General features: G+C 41.1%; 1 protein-coding gene across 5 annotated transcripts in view; it reads right to left on the bottom strand.

Annotated features, from left to right (window-relative positions):
- The window catches only part of arhgap12b (Rho GTPase activating protein 12b), a 59,691-nt gene that overhangs the window by 10,728 nt on the left and 27,135 nt on the right, over positions 1–21,828 (bottom strand). For 4 of the 5 annotated variants that reach the window (XM_034126743.1, XM_034126742.1, XM_034126741.1 and 1 more), the window contains exons 3-6: positions 4,248–4,520; positions 2,161–2,301; positions 1,962–2,042; positions 1,440–1,562 (exon numbers count right to left, since the gene is read on the bottom strand). In XM_034126743.1, coding sequence (XP_033982634.1) covers positions 1,440–1,562; positions 1,962–2,042; positions 2,161–2,301; positions 4,248–4,520 — 618 coding nt within the window. Of the gene's footprint in view, positions 1–298; positions 368–1,439; positions 1,563–1,961; positions 2,043–2,160; positions 2,302–4,247; positions 4,521–21,828 lie in introns of all 5 variants that reach the window. The other variant, XM_034126739.1, reaches the window with a different exon arrangement.

The following is a 21,828-nucleotide window of genomic DNA, read 5'->3' on the forward strand; positions in this document are numbered from 1 at the left end:
TGGAGAGGAATCACAAGAGTGTGGTGGATGTTAGATTAGGTCATCAAAAGATAAGGAAGGGAGGAAGAGTTAGAAAAAGGTTGCAAACAACATGCTTCTGATGGAAGTTAATTTAGAGGTTCATTCCAAGATGCCGCTTTCCTTCCTGTTCAAATCTAAGGTAATAATGATTATTTGATTGGGTGAAACATGGCGTTGATCGTCATATCACGACAGCTATTTAACACACTGGCAGTGAATCAATCATCTGTTGATTAGAGAGGGGGCCGGGGGGGAGGAGGCTCTGCGCAGTACAAACTTTGTCACGGTAAAGAGAGAGGCGAAATCTCCTCTTGTCGGATGAAAACCGCCACAGTTTGAAAGAGAACTGCAAGGAAACCGCCACAGCGTGAAACTCCAATGTATTCTTCTCACTCTTAAAAACCTTTTGTCTGAATTAAACTTGAAATGTATTTCAAAAGGATTAACAACCTGTACTCTGAGGAAAGTGAAATTGTTTTAAGCAGACATGATTTCACAGGATTATTTTTCATGCCTGTGTCAGGGAAGGATGGTACAATATAGAATTTTAAGGATAAACAAATAAATAATTTACTCCAGGTGAATTTCCATAATCTTGATAATCGTGAAATTCCTCACATGAGTGTCTTGAAAAAAAGTTATCTAGTTGCTATCAGGGTCAAGAATTGAAAAAGAGAACCTGAATAATAAGCACATAAAATATGATGTATGTCTACCAGCATTTATTTTGTATTATTATTATTGTTTTACTTGTAAAGTGATTTCAGTATGTTTTAGTTCTTTTTTTAAATATATTAAATATGTGTGAAATGTCAACTATTGTTTCATATTGGAAATATTGTACTATAATACAGTTCAATAAACTGGTTTATATTAAACATGAGTTGTTTTCCTCCATGACATTTGCCTGGCCCTATCACGCAGTTAAGTAAAAACATGTGATTGGTTGCACCATGGGAAATGTAGTATCCAGTGTTTCTAAAGCTTGACCCCAATTAAGGATATTATTATCTCCGTTGCTTTAATTTAAATAATTTATCTCCGCTCAATAGGAGTTAGACAATAAATCACTATAGCACTCTTTCAAGTTATTAAGTCAGCTATAACAATTGCTCTGTGAAAGTTAGTTGTCTTTCAGAACAGTTGTTTGACACACATATAAGTAGACCTTTTTTTATTATTATTTTACATACTGTACACCATCATTTGTCAAGATTCCAAAATAAAAAGATTAATTAATTGTAAACCTGCTCCTCTGTTGAGCTGAAGGCGTCATTAGCACTCGGGGATTAGCTCACTGCCAATAACACAGGTAATGGAAAGAGCAGACATATTGGCTGCCAGAGAACCAGCGGCAACAAGAGAGCCTTTTCCACACCACACTGTCTTTGTAACCTCATTCGTTTTCACAATCTTACCTTGTCGTTGAGGTCTAAGACGTAGGTGCTGTGTCTCCACTTGGTGAGGACGATGGGGTCCTGCTGCTTCCTCTCCAGACTGCGACTCTTGGGAACCTCCCCGGACAGAGGGGACATGTTGTACTGCAGACACAGGAGAGATCTTAAGCTTAGGACATCCATTGTTCCAACACAGCCTTCAGTATCCCTGCGCCCCCCTACCTCTCCTTTCACCGTCCACAGCACCATTGGACAAAGGGACTTTACAGCCCGATTGTCGTCAACAGTCCACTGTCATGTCCACAGTGAGAATGGACTGCTCTGTTTAGATCAGCCCTTACAGATTAGCCGGTAAAGAGCCAATAATAGTCCATCACCCAGAATTCAATTCAAACTTGGCTCCTGCGTGAGCTCATCCACTTACACCCACAGGACCAGTGTTTAGAAGGATCGCCAGGGGGAGTGTTACTGGGTAGTGATTTAAAATGTTCAAGAAAAAGAGATTACTTTCAATAAGGTATAATGTATGTAATCTAATGTTACCTTGGGCAGTTCCCATTCTGACCTGGATCCATCAGCGCTGTAGTAGTAGGGCCGGCCTTGTTCATCCACATGTTTTATCCACTGAAAACACAAAAGAACTGTCAGCAACCAAGAAAATCATATTTGATGTGTATGGTTTGCAGGTATGGATCTAACATAGCATGCAGAAAGTAAGTAATGACATGTAATCAGTTATAACCTTCTCCTGTGTGTGTTCAGAGATGTAGAGAGTGTGTCCATGCTCATCCAGCTCCTCAGACCAGCCTCTGGGGGGGGACCCGTACTGGCTGTCAGACTGACTGGAGTGGGTGCTGTGACAGTTTTCCTCTGAGGACAGCGGCTGTGGAGGACACACACAAAGAGACGGGGGGCTTCATTATACAGGTGTTATTGAATGTCAACACTACATGTATTAGCTACCAATGGTAAGCAGCTTGTTAGCTTAGCCTAACATACAAACAAAGACTGGAAACAGTTAGACTGTATCTGTGAAATTGTGTCATTACACTTCAGTTTCTGTGGTATTAAAACATACAACATGATTAGCAGGTCCTGGAAGGCAGGTAATTGTACCTTTGGACATAGCCAGGCTAGCTTTTTCTTCCTGTTTCCAGTCGTCTCGCAACGCTAGGCTAAGCTAACCTAGCTTTAGCTTCATATTTATGTTACTCTTAAGACAAAGGTGAGATATCAATCCTAAATTACCCTCTCCTCAAATGAAAATAAATAGAAGTATTATAATAGTATTTTCCAAAAATATATAACTATTCCCGTAAAAACACTTACCACTTTACTACCTAACACAAAGCTGCATCTATATTGGTTGTTAAGAAAGTTGTACTAATGACTCTTACCATTGAATACTGATAGCATTTATATTTGATACATTGTTTAAATCAGTTGGTCTAAAACATTTTTAAATAAAAACATTCAGTATCTTATAAAACAGAGAAAGATTCTCACTTTCTTTTTATTTATTTTTTTTAAATAGTATTATTTAATTTCTAGATATTTTGGGCTGGATTAGCCTTTATTTGAGAGTGAAAGTGTTGAAAGGGGAAGATAGAGGGGATAACATGCGTACATGGTTCCAGGCCGGATTCGAACATGGGTCCTCTGCGCGTCCCAATACATGAACACACCTCTACCAGGTGAGCTGTACGGCAGCCCAATCGATAAATATCCTGTTGATTGACTTCTAATAACCATATCAAAAGAATGCTGCAATAAACCAAACCACCACAGGGGGGCGATGTTGGATAGCTTGTCAGAAAGCTACACCCTGACAGGAAACCATGACTTCCCCATATCAAAGCCTCTCTTGTTTCCTTACCTGCAGTAACCACATCATTTAAAACGTCTTTGGTGGTTAACCACACTTCCACCACAGCCTGTTTATTTAAGAATGACCGCCAGAGTCCAAATACAGACTGTTTATGTACTCGCATGCAAACTAAATACCTGAATCCTGTTTAATGTGATCACACCTACTGTTGTGTTTTCTCTGGGTCTAAAAGAAGCAATTGTGTTACAGGTTTGTGAACATATTGTAATGCTACCCATTAAGAATGACCTGTGAACTCATGCTTTTTATTTCTTGTTGTTGACGGTTTTGGTTTACCTGTAAAGATTATTTGTTTTTGTTTGTTTTGTACAAAGGAATGATTTGTTCCTGATCTTTTATTTTCATGAACATTGTATGCTAGAGGGGGTAGGACCAGAAACGTTTTAAAGTTATTCTTGCCCTTTTTGAACATGACGGAAACTATTTGAGAATTTATTTTACATTTTTATACCCTGAACAGTTTTTTATTTTACTTATCTTTGTTATTATTATTTGTTTTGTTTTTAACATGTTCAATAAATTGACTAATACAAAAATAAAAATAAACAAAGAAGCTTTTCAACAGTAGTCACTGTAAAAACTGTACATCGAATGTACCAGAAATGGCTTGAATAAGAATGCTAAACACCTGAGCTCTGTGCCTCCATAAACATTCATGTTTGTCATCTTGCAATCTACTTATTTATCTAAATAGTTATCCCCGCAATAAACCGTATTTAATTTTGTCTTAATGTACAATATTTAATTTCACATTCTGTTCTTGTATAAATCATATTCTATTTACATGTATATAGACTTCTTGCACTATTTTTTGTTTTTTATTTGTATTTTATTATATATGTTGCATTGTTGGAGGAGCTCGGGTCATAAGAATGTCATTGCGATGTCTACACTGTAGCTTATGACAATAAAATCTTTGAATTGGCCTAATCGTCCCTCACCTCGCTCTCCGCTGTGCCCTGGCTGTCTCCCCTGAAGCTGCTGGTGCTGCCGCTGGTGTCCCTGGTGCGGGGGGGCTTCCAGGTCCTCTCTCCGGAGCCTCGGTTGTAGTAGAAGTGCCTGCCGCTCAGGTCTTTGTGGGTCTCCCAGTCGCCCAGGATGTGGAGAGGGGAGCTGGAGGGGATGGGCGGCAGGCTGGACTGAGAGATCTTCAGCTCCTGGAGGTTGGTGTAGACCGGCGAGTCGGAGCGGCCCTGACCTGTAGGGGACGTTGTCTGGTGGAGGAGAGGAGAGAATACGTTAGATTACAATTCTATACAAGTCAGGATTTAATTTAAAGGTCTCCTATTATGCTATTTTTAGGCATATATTAAGGGTCTCAGATATATAAAAATATATCAAAAAACATGTCTATGATGTGTTTTGCTCAAAATACCAAACAGGTCATGCATTTTAGACATCCCTCATATCCCTCTATTTCAGTCCTGTTAGAGAAGGGCTGATTCGGGGTCCTTAAAAAAAGAGGAGGGGGAGCTTGTGCCTGCTCAGAATTCTACGAGATACAGCTAAATGCTGCCGTGATTAAACGCCATATCATGTTCCAAACCACATCGGGGATTATTTCTGAAACAGTATGGAGCTCAAATGCTTTTTCTCTTGCGGGTTTACCACAAGGCGAGTTCCTTTTTTTATTTCCTGCTTTTTTACATATACTCTCTCCAGTACAGGTTAGCTCTGAGTGTTAGCGATGCTCGCTAATGTAAACAAAGACCATATTACGTCCAAAACACGTCGTGCATTGTTTCTGATAGGGCCGTGGGTCCACATTGCCGATATTACGTCATATCGGCAGCAAATCTGGATCAGCTCCGTTGTACCCCCGTTTTTAGAGATTTCAGTACGGAGCAAAAGAGAAAGGGTTTTATTTTCTGACACTTTGTGAGTTCCCCGACACACCGGGGACACATATTTATGTATAAAATACATTAAAAAGTGCATTTTGCATGATAGGAGACCTTTAATATCTAAACATTCTCCGAAAACGCTATGTGTCCTCTGACATTTCAATGATATTCCAGGAATTCCATAACCAGAAGCAGCCCTGAAATCCCACCACAACCTGACAGATTTAAATAGCTGTAGGAATGTTGTTCATGTCCAGCACAGGAACCAACAGCTATCACATCCAGGATTGGACTAGGGAATGTAACGAGCTGAGCTGTGAGTTGGCTCAGTAAAAATCACAAACATGCACATTTAGCTGCAAAACAGACCTGCCCAACTCTCTTTCTCAGAGCATGAAGGTGAGACGGTGAGTTATGAGTGTCTCTGACAGTCTGCACGGCAGGAAGCAGCTGCTGAGCCAATCACACGCCACATGTGGCTCGCAGATACTTTAAAACCATATCAGTATGATTCTAATCAAATGCATTCAGCACAGTTGCGTCATGTGTTTTCTGTCTACTAAGAGACCAATGCTATGAACGTAAACAGCTACTAGACTCCAAGCTTTAAAGCATACAGGGCTTTACTTATTTAAAGTAAAATAACTTTAATATCTTCGGTAATTAAAGGGAAGAAGACAAAAGAAAGATGGAGATAAAGAAGTGGAAGAGAAGGCGTAGAACACAGCTGATTCGGCTTCTGTGAGGCTTTGCACGAGCTGATTGTGATCACCTTTAGTTCACAGATCAGAAATCACTGCTTGAAGCTTTCCCCAAAAGCAAAAATAACTATACTATAATAAGTATAGAAGGGCTTGACCATGTATGAGTAAAACCTTCAAATGAATCCAATTAGTGACAAGGAACTAAAGAAGAGGAACTTAAACTGGACTGATGTTTAATCTACACCTAGCTTTACTTTTGGCGGTTTTTAGATTGAAAACAGTCCAGTTCTAAACAGTGCGTTGGGCCGTGTCACAATGAAACGTGATCCAGGAAGTCAGAGTTACAGATGATGCGTTTAAAGGCTTATCAGACACCAACAAACTACATTACAGTTTATAAAACACAGACAGGATTTTGCAAGTTCTCCCTTTAGCAACTTTTGTGTATGTTATCACAAAAAAAGCGAGGTAATGAGGTGATCTACCAGAAATGGAAGCATGTATTTAACCTGCCAACAGAACCCAAGTTAAACTTTTTCTCTGAGGGAAACTGTTATAGCACCCTTGCTTCACATTATAAGGAAAAGGCAAACGTTTCTTTCACCCAAGGCTACTAAAAGCAGCTTTACAGAAGGTGAGGCTTGACATTCATGGATGCTCAAAATTCTCAGGCTGAACGAAAGGTTGACTATTTGGAAAAGCAGGACGAAAGCCAAGATCTCACATTGAGCTTTATGTTGGAATCTCATAATAGATAATCCTCTCTAACAACTTAATACTGCAGATAAGAAAACAATTCTGGTGTTATGCTGACATGCTGATAGAGAACCACAGAGCAGATAGCAGATTCTGTATTCTCTGGTTGCATGTTTCAAAATGTAACCGCTTTTCATGTGAGTGAAACTAAAATGTTGCTACTGGAGAAGAGGGTTACTTATTTTTAAACAGCATGGTTTGTGAAAATGTTATTCCATATTACAACTTTGAATATGCTTGAACAGCTACACTATACAAACTTAATCACAAACGTGGCCCCTCAGTGTCAGCACACACTTCAAACACAGTTTTAAAAGCGGTCTTTGAACACTTGGCAGCATCCGAAGGTCACTCCACAAAAGCCAAAAAGCTATGTTACCATGGTTACGGCTCAGAGCATATAACTTTGTTCTCGCCTCTGAAACATAGTTAGGGTTTTTTGGAGAGGAGCTGAGGCTCTGCGACTGATGCCAGCTTTGTTTCTCTCTGGAGGAGATCCAGCAGCAAACATGCTGTAAAGCACAGAGAGGATAAACGCCAAAAGTTGGACAGCAATACTCCTCTCTTGGTTACAGGTGAGGAATGCGGGGGGGAAATGCACTTCAGTCAGAGGATTTGAACTGCTCTCAGGACACAGATGGGACTTCCTGCTGATTCTTGGAATAACAGGAATATTTTTCACAGGCATTATTATTTAATATCCTGCACATATGCGGGAGCAGAGGAAAGGACTCGGCGGTGTCCTGCTGCTTCTCACTTTCAGTCCAACAAACAGCACGTGCACGGAGGTGAACCGCTGAGAGATGATGGTGTGGCTGGACCTGGGTTCACGCTCATCAATTACACACAGAATGGAGAACGTGTGCTGCAGCTTCAATTGGGTTTTTAAGGAATAATGTGTCAAATAGCAAATCTAAATGCAGATGACTGAGTTTGAAGATGGGGGTCGAATCCATTTAGATCCCACACAGGTCAGACTAACTTAACTGCACACGGTGGAGAAGTCATTTTAAAGCTTAAACACACATTTAAGAAGCTAAACTAAAAAAATTCCAGAAGTCTACACAGTAACGAGCTTTGGAAAAATGTTGACATTCATACTGCAGAAGTCACAACCATTTAATCTCATATTATTCATGCTGCCTTTACAGGGAATGTGTCCAAAACTGTACTTAAAGGGGTTGTTAAGCTTCATCACCATAAAGCTAGGGTGGCATGCATGAAGGAGATTTAAAAAAAGGAATGATTCAAACTGAAAAAGCAGACCCCGAGTTATATGGGCTTTTATGAATCAAAGCTCTTGGATCAAACAATTCCCAAATGCAACCCTGTATGGTTACTCCATTATGGCCACAGAGGTTATTTTCTCAGACTTGTCGAAGCTTCCTCAAGAGAAACAGAAATTATTTAACAATAATTCACACAGGCGAGTACTCCCTGTATCGGATAAATGGATCAGGTAAAAAATGATCCTATGATAGTGCGAATCCGATTTGTTTTGAGCCGCAATAACGGCATACAAAATCTGAAAAAATATGTTTATGAGAAAGGAGCCATGGTTGTTAGATCTCAGGTGGTGAAAAACTTCTGTAACGTAATTGTGTTAAAATAACACAAGTTTGCTTTAATGAGATATTTAATTTAGAGTAGGCCCAACCCGGTTGAAGACTCCAGTCTCAGTTCAATGTTGAGACACATAACATAAGGAATATTTTTTATTTTAAAGGATCTTTTAAACTTGGTTGCTAAAGAACTGTGACCAAGATTTATTCAGAGCAACAACAGTTGACGTTTAAACGTGTCAGTTCTATCTGGTGGTTAAACAATGTCTTTGGGACAGTTGCTAATTTGTTTCAAACATTAACTATAAAGAAAAAAAAAAGACATTTTAAAAGACATGCAACTGCTCCCTTGCAACAAACTCAAAATAGAATTGATGTCAGGAGACAATGACCCTCTTCTTCAAAAATGCCCTGTTCTATTTTAGATAGAAACCTTATGCAGTGTGCACCATATGCTGAGAGAGGAGTCCAACACATGCCTGGAATAGAAAAGGCCCTCTTCTACAGTAAATGTTGAATTGAACTGGACATCAAGAGTTTTACTGGCAGTCGGTTACAATGTGCTACTTTCAAACAGGCAAACTTTTGTTAGGATCTAATTAAATGCTACCTGGAATTACATTTAACAGCTTAAAACAGAACAAAGCCGGCGATGCCTGCCAACATTTCTGATGGAAAGTTCTCCAACTGTAAGTGGACACCAGGAATGAATTATGACGGGACATGAAATCCATCGGCTGACAAAGCATACACACCCATTTCTATATTAATCTGAGTGAACACCTGCCATGGTAAGAACACCTTTTTTTGGAAATAAAGATATTTACATGTTGTCTTATTTCTGATCCCTATCTGCTGTGTCACCTTGCATCCAGAGCTGCACACAAACACGTCGTCATCATCCTCCCCGGCTCTCCAGTAGCCTCTGAATAAATGTAATGCACGACGCATGGTGATGCACGGCGGCCATCGAGTGTGACAAGACACACGCTGAGCCCTGTGGATTCACCTCCCTCCAACACACACACGCTCCATCTTTTTCTCCGCGTCCTTCTTGGCTGTGCAACAGTCCAGTGGAAGGTAGGAGGGAATTTGAGCCAGACTGTGACAGAGGCGAAGGGGAACAGGATCTCTCTACCTCACAAACAGCACAACACACAAACTGACACAACAGGAAATGGCTGTGTATAACAGAACTATGTGTGTAGAGAAACTCCCTCCGGAGAGAATTAGGGATTTTGGCCTTTGCAGACAATTTACATGGACAAAAATGTCCCTAAACAAAACATGTTGTTGTGTAACTACAAACAATGTCAACAAAACAGTTACTTTTTCCAACTTTGAACACTCGTTTAACACATTTTAGGTTTTTGGTTGCAACAGGAACTGTTATTTAATTATCCAATATTTCCACAATTGATAGAAGTGTCCCATACTGGCTGTAGACAGTATATGCTTTTGGAACCTTTCTGCAGTAGTGTCGGGATGATACTGAATCTTTGAGCTCTACCAATCTCATTATAATTCTATGAAGGTCGTATATAGCATTAGACTATTATTTTTCAATCAAACGCCTAAAGAAATATCCTAAAGAAAAAGAGAGCAAAACACATGCCATATCTTTTGAAAAAGGTATAAATAGTTTCAATGTATTCTATAGAGTTGTCATAAACACACAGCACTAATAAATATTTCACAGTGGATCAAATAACTACAGTGTGTGTCATGTGAGAGGATGAGCTCCTGTATCGTTCTGGTTCAGAGCCACATATTTCCCTCAAGAGTTAATGGACATCTAAACATTATGATAGAAGAGATATTATTACATATGTCAGGTGGCCAGAGACATGACTTGAAATAAATGCAGACTTTGCTCCTTTCTGCTGTATGCTTAAATAAGACAAGTCTATGAGATAATAATACGTCAGTGTTGTGTTGCTGCAGTTCCCAAGGTGCCCAAAAACTCAATAAATGCAACTCTTAATAAACCAGGGGAATGCCATAGTCTCCACATTATACAATACCCTGTCTCGTCACTCACCTATTCGTGTTACTTTATCAATGTATTCCTAATGTTTTGTTTCTTTATGAGATACAAGCTACAGGAAAGCTTTTTCACAGTATCATTAATATCAACAGATTGAACTTCAAAGAACAAACATTAGATTCAAAGCAGATCCTTGGCATTCTGTAATGCACATTCTTGTAATAATGACTTAAAGAAGCAGATACAGTCATGATCAGTAATAAGCTAAAAATCAGGCTGGTAATATTAGCTCATGCTATACAACAATGACACACCTCAACGTATTCATAACAGTGGTCAGTGGAGACAATGCACTCTCACTGTCTGCATTGTTGTGAGTCACTTTATTCTCGTAGGAAGCTTGCCGGCTAGTTTGAAATGAATGAGATGTGGCAGAGAGCTGCTAGGCAGGGGGTCAAGCCCCAGGGTCTCTGACAGGTAGGTCAATAAATTAAAAAAGGACCTGAGGGGGAGGGGGGGGGGGGGGGCTGGGGGTTGTTTATGAGGGATGGATGGAGTGAGAGGTAGAGGGCAGAAGAGAGGAGGAGATGTGCTGCATGGCGTGATAAATGAGTTTCAGACTGCAGGCCGGTGCAGTGCAGAATCTGCATTACAACGCATTATGCAGCCTGAAGAGGGTACCCACACCCAACATGGGAATGTGTGATTAATTCAACTCAGGGGTCTAATGGAGTATGAAGGAAGAGGGGAACAGACGCAGAAGAACTGATGAGAATTGGCTGGTTAATGGAGATTATGCTCTGCTGCGGGAAACACAGCTCACTGGAGCCTTCGTATTTATAACCATGTTGGGAATACAACCCCCCCCCTCTCCCCCCCCTCCTGTCTAATGTCCCTCTGTGCCTGTACAATCACCAGAAAATGCCGGTGTCTACAGTAGCATCATAAATTATTCCCTGTGTAAAGAAGCGCAGGTCGGGGTGAGGGCAGCAGGCATGTGGGGGGTGTAGTTGCACCCTGAGTCCACTAGGTGTCTCTCTCGGGTTTGGGAGGGAGTGGGGTGAGGAGAGAAGGAGGGACAGTGCTTTTTTCTCAATGCACACATGGCAACACACTCTGCAGCATCTCCACACTGCACTGTGTCAGTGTGATGCAGTATGCACAGAGGAAGAGAACACACACATCTCACAATGGCTTCCAGTTTGTCACGGAATAGAATGTTTTAATGCTTGTACTGTATGTAAATCAATAATTGGTTTAGCGCTAAGATCCTGCTGGTACAGTATGACAATGTCCCTTTTTAAGAGTCATTATATGTCAAATGAGTCATATCATCTGGCCATATCTCTGGAAATGGGCACCATTGAAAGGTAAAGCTTGACGTCATGGCTTCCTCCTAGCTGCAACCCAAAAACAGATCTTTCTCCTAGAAGAAGTGTCATGCTTTTTGTCCTCTTGTTGTGATGCATTGTACAAACTGTAGCAAGTTGTATTGAAGATGACGTCGCACACTTTTGGACTGGCTTGAAAAAGATAGTTTAAACTCTGCATAAAGTGGATATAATTAAAGTGATGGAAATTGACCAAAGATTACAAGCTGTGCCCTAGCACTGACCAACTCTTAAATATTGACTTTCATACCAGGCTAACCATGCCAGTTTATAAGTTAAGTTACAACCTCACAAATACAACAATCTGACAATAAATCCTTTCTTTTGTGAAGGTGACTATTTTTATTTATATTTTTTAAAAGAGAGGTGTTTATATAGTTACTTTGGAGGCTACAGGTAAAGGTAGTCAAATAAACAATGCTAGTCTAGAGCTCTACATAGATTTTATTTTGATTCTCCCTTGACATAACCTATCACATGATATGGTGTCAACATTTATTCGACAGCCTCTGTGATTTAAATGTCTTGATTGTTCTGATTTGTATTCCTTTCGAGGGTGAACATCTTGAAACTTGACACTGTGAGATGCCTCAGTGTGAGATGTGCTATATAAGTATCTTGTTAAATACATGTGACCGCATTTCAGGTTATAGGCTACAGACATAATAAAAGGTAATTCCAGCTGTAATGCAATAACAATGATTCCGTGCTGAATTTAAAAACATCTCAGCCGTCACAGATGCATCAATGTCACGCCTCGGAGCGTGTGTGCATTTCCCCTAACTCCATTACATAATGTGATTATTGAATTAGCTGAAAGCGGTTCAAGGAAGTGTGTCGTGGCGACGCGGAGAGGTGGCATGGTGACTGACGGAGCTGCATCTGAGGTGACACCTCGCAGCCAATCAGGCGAGAGCGCAGAGGAGTGTTTGAAGATGGACCGCGCGGGGTTAGAGGGGTGGGTGGGGAGGCACACCACCTCCGAGCTAATGCATCAATCCACTCTGTTCTTTTGTCCTCTCATCTTCCTCCGCTGACCCCACACACACCTACCCCCCCCCACACCCACACACAATTCTCTCTCTGCCATCTTCTAGTGAGCCAACGCCCCACTGCCCCCCAACCTCTCTGTGCTCCAGGAGGTGATGATGGTGATCATGATGGTTGTGTCCATATGACCAGATTAACCCACATTTCCACTTCGTTGGGTGTCAGACTGCATCCGCCCACTCCCCCATCATCACATTTGTGGCATTTCATAAGCAAGACCCCCCTCCCTATTCTCCACAAGCAGACACTGACACAGAAATGTAGCATGAACACATGCTTACAATCACACACACTGCCATCTCTTTCCTTAGCAACCAGTCCCAGAATTCGACAGTAATTCAGAGAGGAAAGAGACCTGATTCTAAGCTGAAATAGTGGGTGTAGGTAGAACAAAAAAATATGGTAATGGATTTCAAAAATCGACTCAACTGCATCTCACGCATACATGGGTCAGCAAAACATGGCGAGTAAAAAACTAAAACTATAAGAGAAACCCTGATATGGGAGTGAGTCAGCATTTTCTCGCAGGATGACGGCAGCTATTTTAATTTCATGGATCAGAGGCTTCACAACCTGACAGAGACGCGAGCAATTAACCTTCTGGTCCTGTGCTGATAGCGCTCGGCTAAAATGTCAGTTTGTGTCTGTGGAAATACAACCTGCTTCTGATAAAGCTCTGTGGAGAATAAATGTTCTAATAGACACCGCTGCTGCTGCTGCTGCTGCTGCTGCTGCTGCTGCTTGGATATGGCAGACAAAGAAGCTTCAAGGCTACAGAAAAGGGACACTTTACATGATCAGAGCAAGAACTGGTGCAACTGTGGAAAACACGATTCAGTTGTTGAGTTTCAGTGCCAAAATAAACCGTTTTTCAGACACCTTTTCAAAGTCAGAGGAGTCTCCGAACACCTCTGCTGTTTTCCTTCTGCGTGGAAAAACAGAAGGGGTTTACTGTGCCACTCATATTTTCCTCATGAAATGTTAATAAGCTAGGGTGAATTTCGAGGACAGGGGAAGCCTGCAGTCTCATGCGCCTATGGGGAGACGCTGCCATCAGCCAAAAACCAGTCTGCCGTACTGGGATGCAGATTCTGCACGTGTGAGTGTGCCAGTAAGTGAGCTTAACTAGAGCGGGGGAATCAAACAATTCATATCTGGGACAACACGCCCATGGATATTTCATAGGATCAGAGCGTTTGGTTTCTATTTGGGGCCTAAACTCGAGTCAGAGCGTGAAAGCAAACGCAGACGAGCCAACCAGAATCGACCAGACATCTCCTTTTTTAGCCCCGGTAAGTCTCTATAAAGCATATGGAGACATTCCTGGAGTATTTCAATATGTATGTGTTTCGGGGGGGGGGGGGGGGGGGGGGGGGGGGGTCATCTCATATATCAGCAGGCCGGCGCTGCACAGAAGCATACAGCTGCTGGAGACGGTGTGTGTGTGAAGATGCGCCAGAGAGAATCAGAGACTGTGTTTTTGCAAAATGTTGCTTACGGTCAGCGTGAATGATATGATTTGTGTAACAAGCGGCTTCTAGGCGGCGCCACCTGTGTCCCTGCTGCACCTGGGCGTGCTTTGTCTCAGTGTCTCAGTGTCCCCTGGTGTGTGCTTATTTCCTTTCTTGTTATAGTCATCAGATCGGATGAGCCGGGGAAGAGAGAGAAACTAATCCTGCAACATGTTACAAGTCTTGAAGGATAGTGACGTAGTGACTGTTCTTTCTAAATGGCTGGGCTAGCACTAGACAGTCAAAATAGCTTTTAGGGATTCTCTTCATTTTTATCATCTCATTTCATAATACTGATGCTTTTATCCAGAGCAATTTACAATATCAACCATGAGGATCCAAACTTAAAATAGCAAAACTCATGCAAGTACATTAGCTAGATCCTTTTAAGTGCTTTTATATTTGTATTATTTTCTTATACTTCCTGGTATGTCCACAATTATGTGCAATAAAAAGTGGCTAAACATGGGAAATAAATCTCCCCAAGCTAGCAAGCGTGCTAATGGTCAGTTAGCAAATATAACCCTTTTAAATGCTGGTGTGACCCCAGGCCTTTCATGTGAGAAACACAGAGAGAAAAGGAGTGTGAGATACAAAGAGAGCGCATGTGTAGAGACGCCTACGTTTCTCTCAACAGCAGGGGTCAAAGGCCACGGACCCACACAGCAGGAGTGACTCCCAGACCCCCAGCAGGCTGTGTCGTCTGGGTATGCACTCCCACCCCTCCTCCTTCTCCTTTTGACCTCCTCTTTTTCTTCTTTCTGTGGCAAACCGGGGCTCTGTGATCAAAGTGCGAGACAGACTGCTATACTCCAACAGGAAGACAGAGCAGCAGTGCAATCTGTTCCCCGTTCAACCATCCAACAAAAAGGAAGAACAGAGCGTGATGGATTCTGGGTACACTCCTGAGAGAGAAGACAGAATGGGAAGGGGCCCAATAAATGAATTCTAGCCGTAGAAGTCAAACGACCTGCCAGCGCACTGACAGCTTCAATTTGTTCTGTTTAGTCTCCTACAAGTTTTAGGGGGGAAGAAAATCGACGACAAGCCAGAGGAAAATTCAATTTCTTTAATGGAACCGACATCGCCAAATCTCTGTCTTATTACTCATTTTGAGTGTTTCTCGCCGAACAAAGACTCTGTGTTTAAACTCACTGCCATCAGGTTTTAGCCTGCTGCTGAACCAAAACAAACAGAAGGTCCGTTCTGTGCTGAGTGACACGATTAGGACATTTGGGAATATGAAAACTTGGTTGATTAGTGCCAATACAAACTGTTGTCAGGTCAGTTTTCTGCAATTACTACAGCAATATCATGTTCAGAGTATAAAAACAGCAGCGCCAAGGCTACACATGCGACATTTACAGCTGGTGTCTGATCCATACACCCTTGGCTCTGGCTATTAACAGAACTGTATTGAAAGAAAGATTTTGCAGAATTATTATTTCGCTCCGTTTCTTTGCGGCAGGGAAAAAAGGTCTGCAGCAGAGACTTAGCAGCATTCCTGTGTGGCTGACAGCTGACAGCTAAGCCCCCAGTTAATGACTAATCCTGCCCTCATGCCTCCTGCGTGATTGGCTCAGGCTAATTACACTAGCTAAGCAACCTGGGTGCTGAATGGCTGGCGAGAGGGGTGTGGTGGGGGTTAAAGCAGTATGGACCCTGTGGAGGTACAGCTAAGAATGTAATTGATTGATAATCAAAAAATTGATTTGATTAGTATTGTCATAATCAACATGATTTAACTCGCAAGTCCAAGTATTTTAAGGTTACAGCTTCTCAAAATGTGTGGATGATTTGTGAGTATTATTTAAATCACGAGGGTCACTGTTTACATCAGCAGTCATGTTAAAAGATATTCAATGTTTTGGGGTCCATACTCCCCTGACCTTCCAACTGTTATTTGTTTGAGTCCCACTGAAAATGATTGGGTGCCCCATTAAATGTGTTTTTTGTCCAGATGTAGTGCTTAACCTGTAACTACATTTGTGTTAGTTGAAAAGGTATCTAAAAACTAAACAAATAAATTACTAATCATACAACTTAAATGTGGTAGAAGCCAAACTTGAGCCAAGTATATTGCAGATCACCGTGTGCACCTGTACAATGAAAGGTATGCAGGAATGTTCCGCACATCCACCAGGCGATTAATGTGGCTAGTTAAGAGAAAGTCATGCAAAGCAGACGTGTTTCCACTTTCTTTAGAATGGCGACCGATATCACGATTGGATATACAAGCAGCAAATAATCAGCTTTCATACCATGCAGAACACAGTGCCACAGGATCTTTACCAGAAAGTCAACCCACATGCAGTATTTGGCTTGTTCTGAGCATCAGTGCAGACAGGCCTCCATGCACTAAGAACACTATAGTCTCAGTCCTGCCAGATCACATTTTAAATCCATTTTCAGCTTTGGAATTAAGTCTTTTATTATAACATAACTCCATGTTATTGTGAATACATTACCAGTCCGCACTAAGTTCATCATTGAAGCACATACACACTTTGTGATCAGCTCATGTTTGACACATTTCGCAGTAGCTCTTCCTCTTTCTGCTAATCTGCACTGTTTATGTGGAAACAGATAGAAATACTCCAAGGGCTTCTAAGAGCTAAAAGAGAGGCCAAGAGAGACAGCAGGGGGGTCCCTGAACTCCCCTCTGATCCACCACAGAATCTCCTTTTAAATGGTATAAAACATCATTTTAATATTTAAACAAGATGTACGTTTACAGTACACTCTGTCTACCATTGCATGTATGTGGACATGCATAACACACACACACACACATTATCCACGTGTATAAATAAACCACGAAAAGCATATAAGCCATATCATGATAAAAATAAAACTGCAACAAAGAGCCCTCAGTACATTCTGTTTTATTGGATTAGGTTTTAGAAGAAGCAGATTACATGCTTTAGTTAAGTTTCTGTGTTGGGCCAATGCATTAATGACTGCTTTAAAACATGTTGCTAATATTATTACATCTCTTTCAGCACTGCAAGAATTTGACTGTGCCTCTATCATCTGCAGGAATTTAAATTTGCATTGAATCCCAAGTAGCTGAAAAGAGAATAACAGGATGTCTCGTGCACTTCCACTGCCAGAACTAAATCTTATGTTACATTTCAAGCAGTATTTAGTTTCATTGAAGTATGAAAAGATTAATAAAGCAATGTTAAATCAAACAAACAATGTGTTAATGCTAGAAAAAGTTACAATTGGTCCTTCCTCCATCCTTATCTCAGGATCCAGAGACTTTCCCACTGCAAACACATCAAGCTGGGACTGTTACAAAAACAGATCCGGTTACAGTCTTCACACCGCAAATGCCAAATATATCAAGAGTGGACTGCAGCAGAGCAAAGACATCAACATGTTTGATAACGGGGACGTCCCAGCACCCTGTAACCTTTCACTGCCGATAACCTTTTCACACTAAAGCCTACACAACTGATAGCACATGTCAATCAATTAGAAGACACTGAAATAATCAAAACACTTGTCTTGATCCAGTTAATATAAAAAAGATCTTACAATGCTCTACAAGTAGAAGGTCAAGGTTCAGATTTGTACATGTAAGAGAAAAAGAACAGCGGTGTGTATCAGTGCAAAGTGAAAAAACACAGAGGAAACCGACTCTAAACCACAGGTGATGTCATTCAATATTCCATTCATTTAAAGTTTTCGCTGAAGAGAAAAAAACAGATTATTGTATCAATAGTAAAGTCCAATCATCCACAAATATCTGTCAAACAAGTCTATCTGTGTCTGCACAGTACATGACAGATAGGCATGTATGTACTAAGGCTATGTTCAATACATTTTCTGATTAATACATATCATACTGGGCACATTTTCCCCATATTAACTCAGTTCTTTATGGACATTTGTGTTGTAATGTGCTGTTCCGCTCACATTAATCCATGTTATTTCCATGCCACAATGCATGATATTCCTCACTATACAATCAGACAGCACTACAAAATGGCAAACCTCACTATAAAATGGACCATAAAGTGAGTACGGAGTGATTTGGAACACGACCTACTAATCAGTAACTGGGGAAGCAACTTCCTGAGGTCTAATTAATTAACCGTAATTGAAAAGGTTTTTTCAGGTGTTGATTAAAGTCTCTTGTGGTCAACATCACAAGGGCATAAGGGCCAAATTAAAACTAACAGAATAGGGGTATTAGGACTGCTATTTATCCATGCAGATGCTTTGGATTTATGTGTTATACAGAACAGTATTCTGGGTGTGCCGTTTGGATGGGAATCACAGGGAACCATTCTTTACAGCACAATAACAATACACTGCTCACAGTCATTAAGGTGGCTTATACCTCTCCCACCGTGTTAATGTTGAGTCGTAAAACACAGGTGTAGCTCGTTACATTAATGACAGGTAGTTCCAGGGTGCTTTTATAGGCCTGTTACAGGAGACATAGTTAGGGTTTTGTCTAAACCGGGTAACGGGGGCACCCTCATACCAAAATGCAGATTTTCCCTGTAACATTTTAAAGTGAAAACAATATTTCTGTTTGTCAAAAACTGTATAATAAAAAATAATAATTGAAAAGCGTGTCAAATATACCGTCAGGTGGCATAGACAGCTTTGTTTTTACGGAGCTCCAACATCACGTTGTTGTTTACGTCCACAGCGCCATCTTGTATACAGGCGTCATGTTCTCGGGAGAATTGATCAATCTCATATACAAGATCAGCGCCACAGTATTGCCCCCATACTATATTTTTGATGTTGATATAGTAGGAAGAACACAGGTGTTACTAATACCATTAACGATGAGTCTGTTCTATACAAGTGTCACAGTACGCTATGTCAGTGAGCTAGCATGCGCTACAGAGCTTTTTGATATGTCATAGCAGGGGGTATAAAAATAAATAAAATAATAAAAAGAAGGGTGGCTGCATTCTACTTCCTCTGGTTTTGTGCATGGAATAGATCACTGGGACATTTACTGGAATTCTGCTTTTCCTGCTATGACAGCTCAAAATTCCTGCTGAATGGACCCTGATACTAAAGCAGCTCAAAGGGAATTCACTCATCAATATTTCCAGATAACAGATCATGTATTCTGTTAAGTTTTGGAATATTATTTCAGTTAAAGAACAAAACAAGATGACACTTTATTCTCTAGGAAATGATACGAGGCGCTTTGCTTGACTATTTTATGAGTTTAATCGATGTTTTACCTGAGAAATAAGATGGCAGAAGTGGCAGTTCTTGAAAAATATGACTAGTATGCGTTATGTTATGTCGCCATATTTAGTGGAGAACATAACCCTTGCATACAGCTTTGGTTTTACATCAAATCACTGTCATCAATGCATGGCTCTCACACATACGAATAATGAAGAGATTATTAGGTGGAAATAGTTAGTATGAATGATAATCACATAGCAGTCCAGGTGAGCGGACATATTTAAGTTCTTTCTTGGGTGAAGTGATCATTGAAACTAGGACGTGAGTTATTTGAATTGTGCCGGGAGTGACGGCGCACACCCAGGGGGCCTTGGTGGCAGCAGCCTGAGGTCTATTGATGCTGGGCCACATGAAGTGCAGAGACAGCGCGGGACACAAGGGCTCTTGGTACAGGGGACAACAATGGCCAGTCAGCCTTCAGTCACTACAGCTGAGCAGCTGACAATGACAGGAGGGAGCGGGGAGGTGGGGGGAAGAAAGAAATGAAGGATGGAGGATAAAAAGCAATGTAAAGAGTCACAAAAAAAGTGGGATGGAGAAACACTGTGACAGAAAGAAAGAAAGGACTGAAGCGTAGAGAATGATGAAGCCACAGCAGGTATACCTGGCAGCTGTGGTTACTATGGAGAGTAGGGGGTGGAAAAGGGGTTAAGCCAACATGACTTAAGTCTTTTCCGTCCTTTGAGAAGACAGGTGTGTCAGGGCTGCGGAGAAACGAGCCTTTAACCTTTTCTCTGTTGAAGAAAAGCTTAAATCAGGAGTACAATCACCGGTGTGCTCCAACATGGGTGAACACATGCAACCTCAAGGCACTGTCACATCCCACAATATCAGCTCTGTTCACCGACAGACTCTATACTCGTCAGCGAGCCGCTCATGCTGAAATGCATTTGCCCCGCAGTTAAGTGAAGGTCAGATCCTCTTTATACTTTTTCTGTGAACCAGTTATAGACTCCTTTTGATGCTGAAAGAGGACACTGAAAACAACCATCAACCTCTTCTTTCTTATGTAACACAAAACCTTTACAACAGACAGACAAGGTTTGCTAGAAGTCCTGAGGGCAATCCACACCAACCCCTTTCAGAAAAACTATATACAGAATAAACAAACAAGGGATGCGTGTGTCCTGAGAGGAAACTGAAACAGCAGAGTATTGCAGTATTAAGATCCTTTCCCATATGTTAAAGTAGGAAATCACAATATTAAATACATCATTAAGGAGGTGTGAGTAACAATATGTACTTGAGCATAAAACGCAAAATAAGTCCTACACCCAATGGCTATCCATAGAATGCTTTACTTATTTAATAAAGCTGGTAAAGATGGAGATAATGATGCTATTGTTCTTTAGAAGGGTTTCTAGGCTAATTCATTGTGAAGTATGGTGGAAATCAAACCAGAATGACAAGGAGTGTATGTAAACATAAACAACAAGAGTTTGTTTTTGTGCCAAGTACTGTGAGCTAAATATTCAAGAATCGAAGAAGTAAATCTCTCTCTTGCCTCGAATAGTAAGAATACCATATGTTTGTACAAAATTAAAAATCACAATCCTCATAACCCGCAGGGACGTCTTCAAAATTGCTTATTGTTTTACCAACAGTAAGATATTCTGTGGAGGCATTTTAATCCTAGTCTACATTTAGTCGCCACCTCTGTCGGGGTTGTGGGTTTTGACGCGCCTCTCTTTGTTTCCAAAAACAATTCAGCGGAGATCGTTATTGAATTAGATGAGCTTTATTCAATGGTCCAGACGACATACAAACAGGAGGACACATTTCTTCGCTTCATAGTAAAATAAAGTTATCAGTCTCAAAAAGAACATAAAGAACACGGTCAAAAGACTTTTCCGCTTCCCCGTCTCATCACCCCCAGCTGTGTCCCATCAACCTACCATATATAGGCATATAGCCATGCACGTGATACTGACGCACATATCATAACTAATAAGTGAGCCTTAAATTAATACATTTTAAACCATAGTTTGACCCACAAAAAATACCTGATTAATTAAGAGTTTAAATCTACTTTATATTATCAATAGCCGCGTTCACACCGCAGTACTTTTCCCACACCAAAAAGAGCTGGAACTAAAATTAGTTCATCAGAACCTTTTTTACCCCCTTTTCCGTCCCTGCTAGAGAACAGGTACTTTTTGTGAAGCCGCCATTTTATTATCCTCGCATTAGCATTAGCATTAGCCCAGCGCACAAACGCAGAGAGACTAACTTATGGCAACACAAAAGAAAACATGGGAGCGGTGGAGATGAGGAGGTGTCGGCATTCTGGCGATTTACTCGGAAGGCTTCAGTAGAAGCTGCTGGGAGTCCCAGCAGCTTCTACTGAAGCCAGTCCCCAACTCCGGGGACTTCCGGCCAGGGACTTCGGGTGGCAGTATACGCCGTGAAGTTGTTTGCGGCCTGCCAGTAAACCCAAAGCAGAAGAAGAAGTGACGTCAGCGGCTTCATTTGCCTAATCCTCCCC

This window comes from Trematomus bernacchii, unplaced genomic scaffold (genome assembly GCF_902827165.1).
Source record: "Trematomus bernacchii unplaced genomic scaffold, fTreBer1.1, whole genome shotgun sequence".
NCBI classification, from domain to species: domain Eukaryota; kingdom Metazoa; phylum Chordata; class Actinopteri; order Perciformes; family Nototheniidae; genus Trematomus; species Trematomus bernacchii.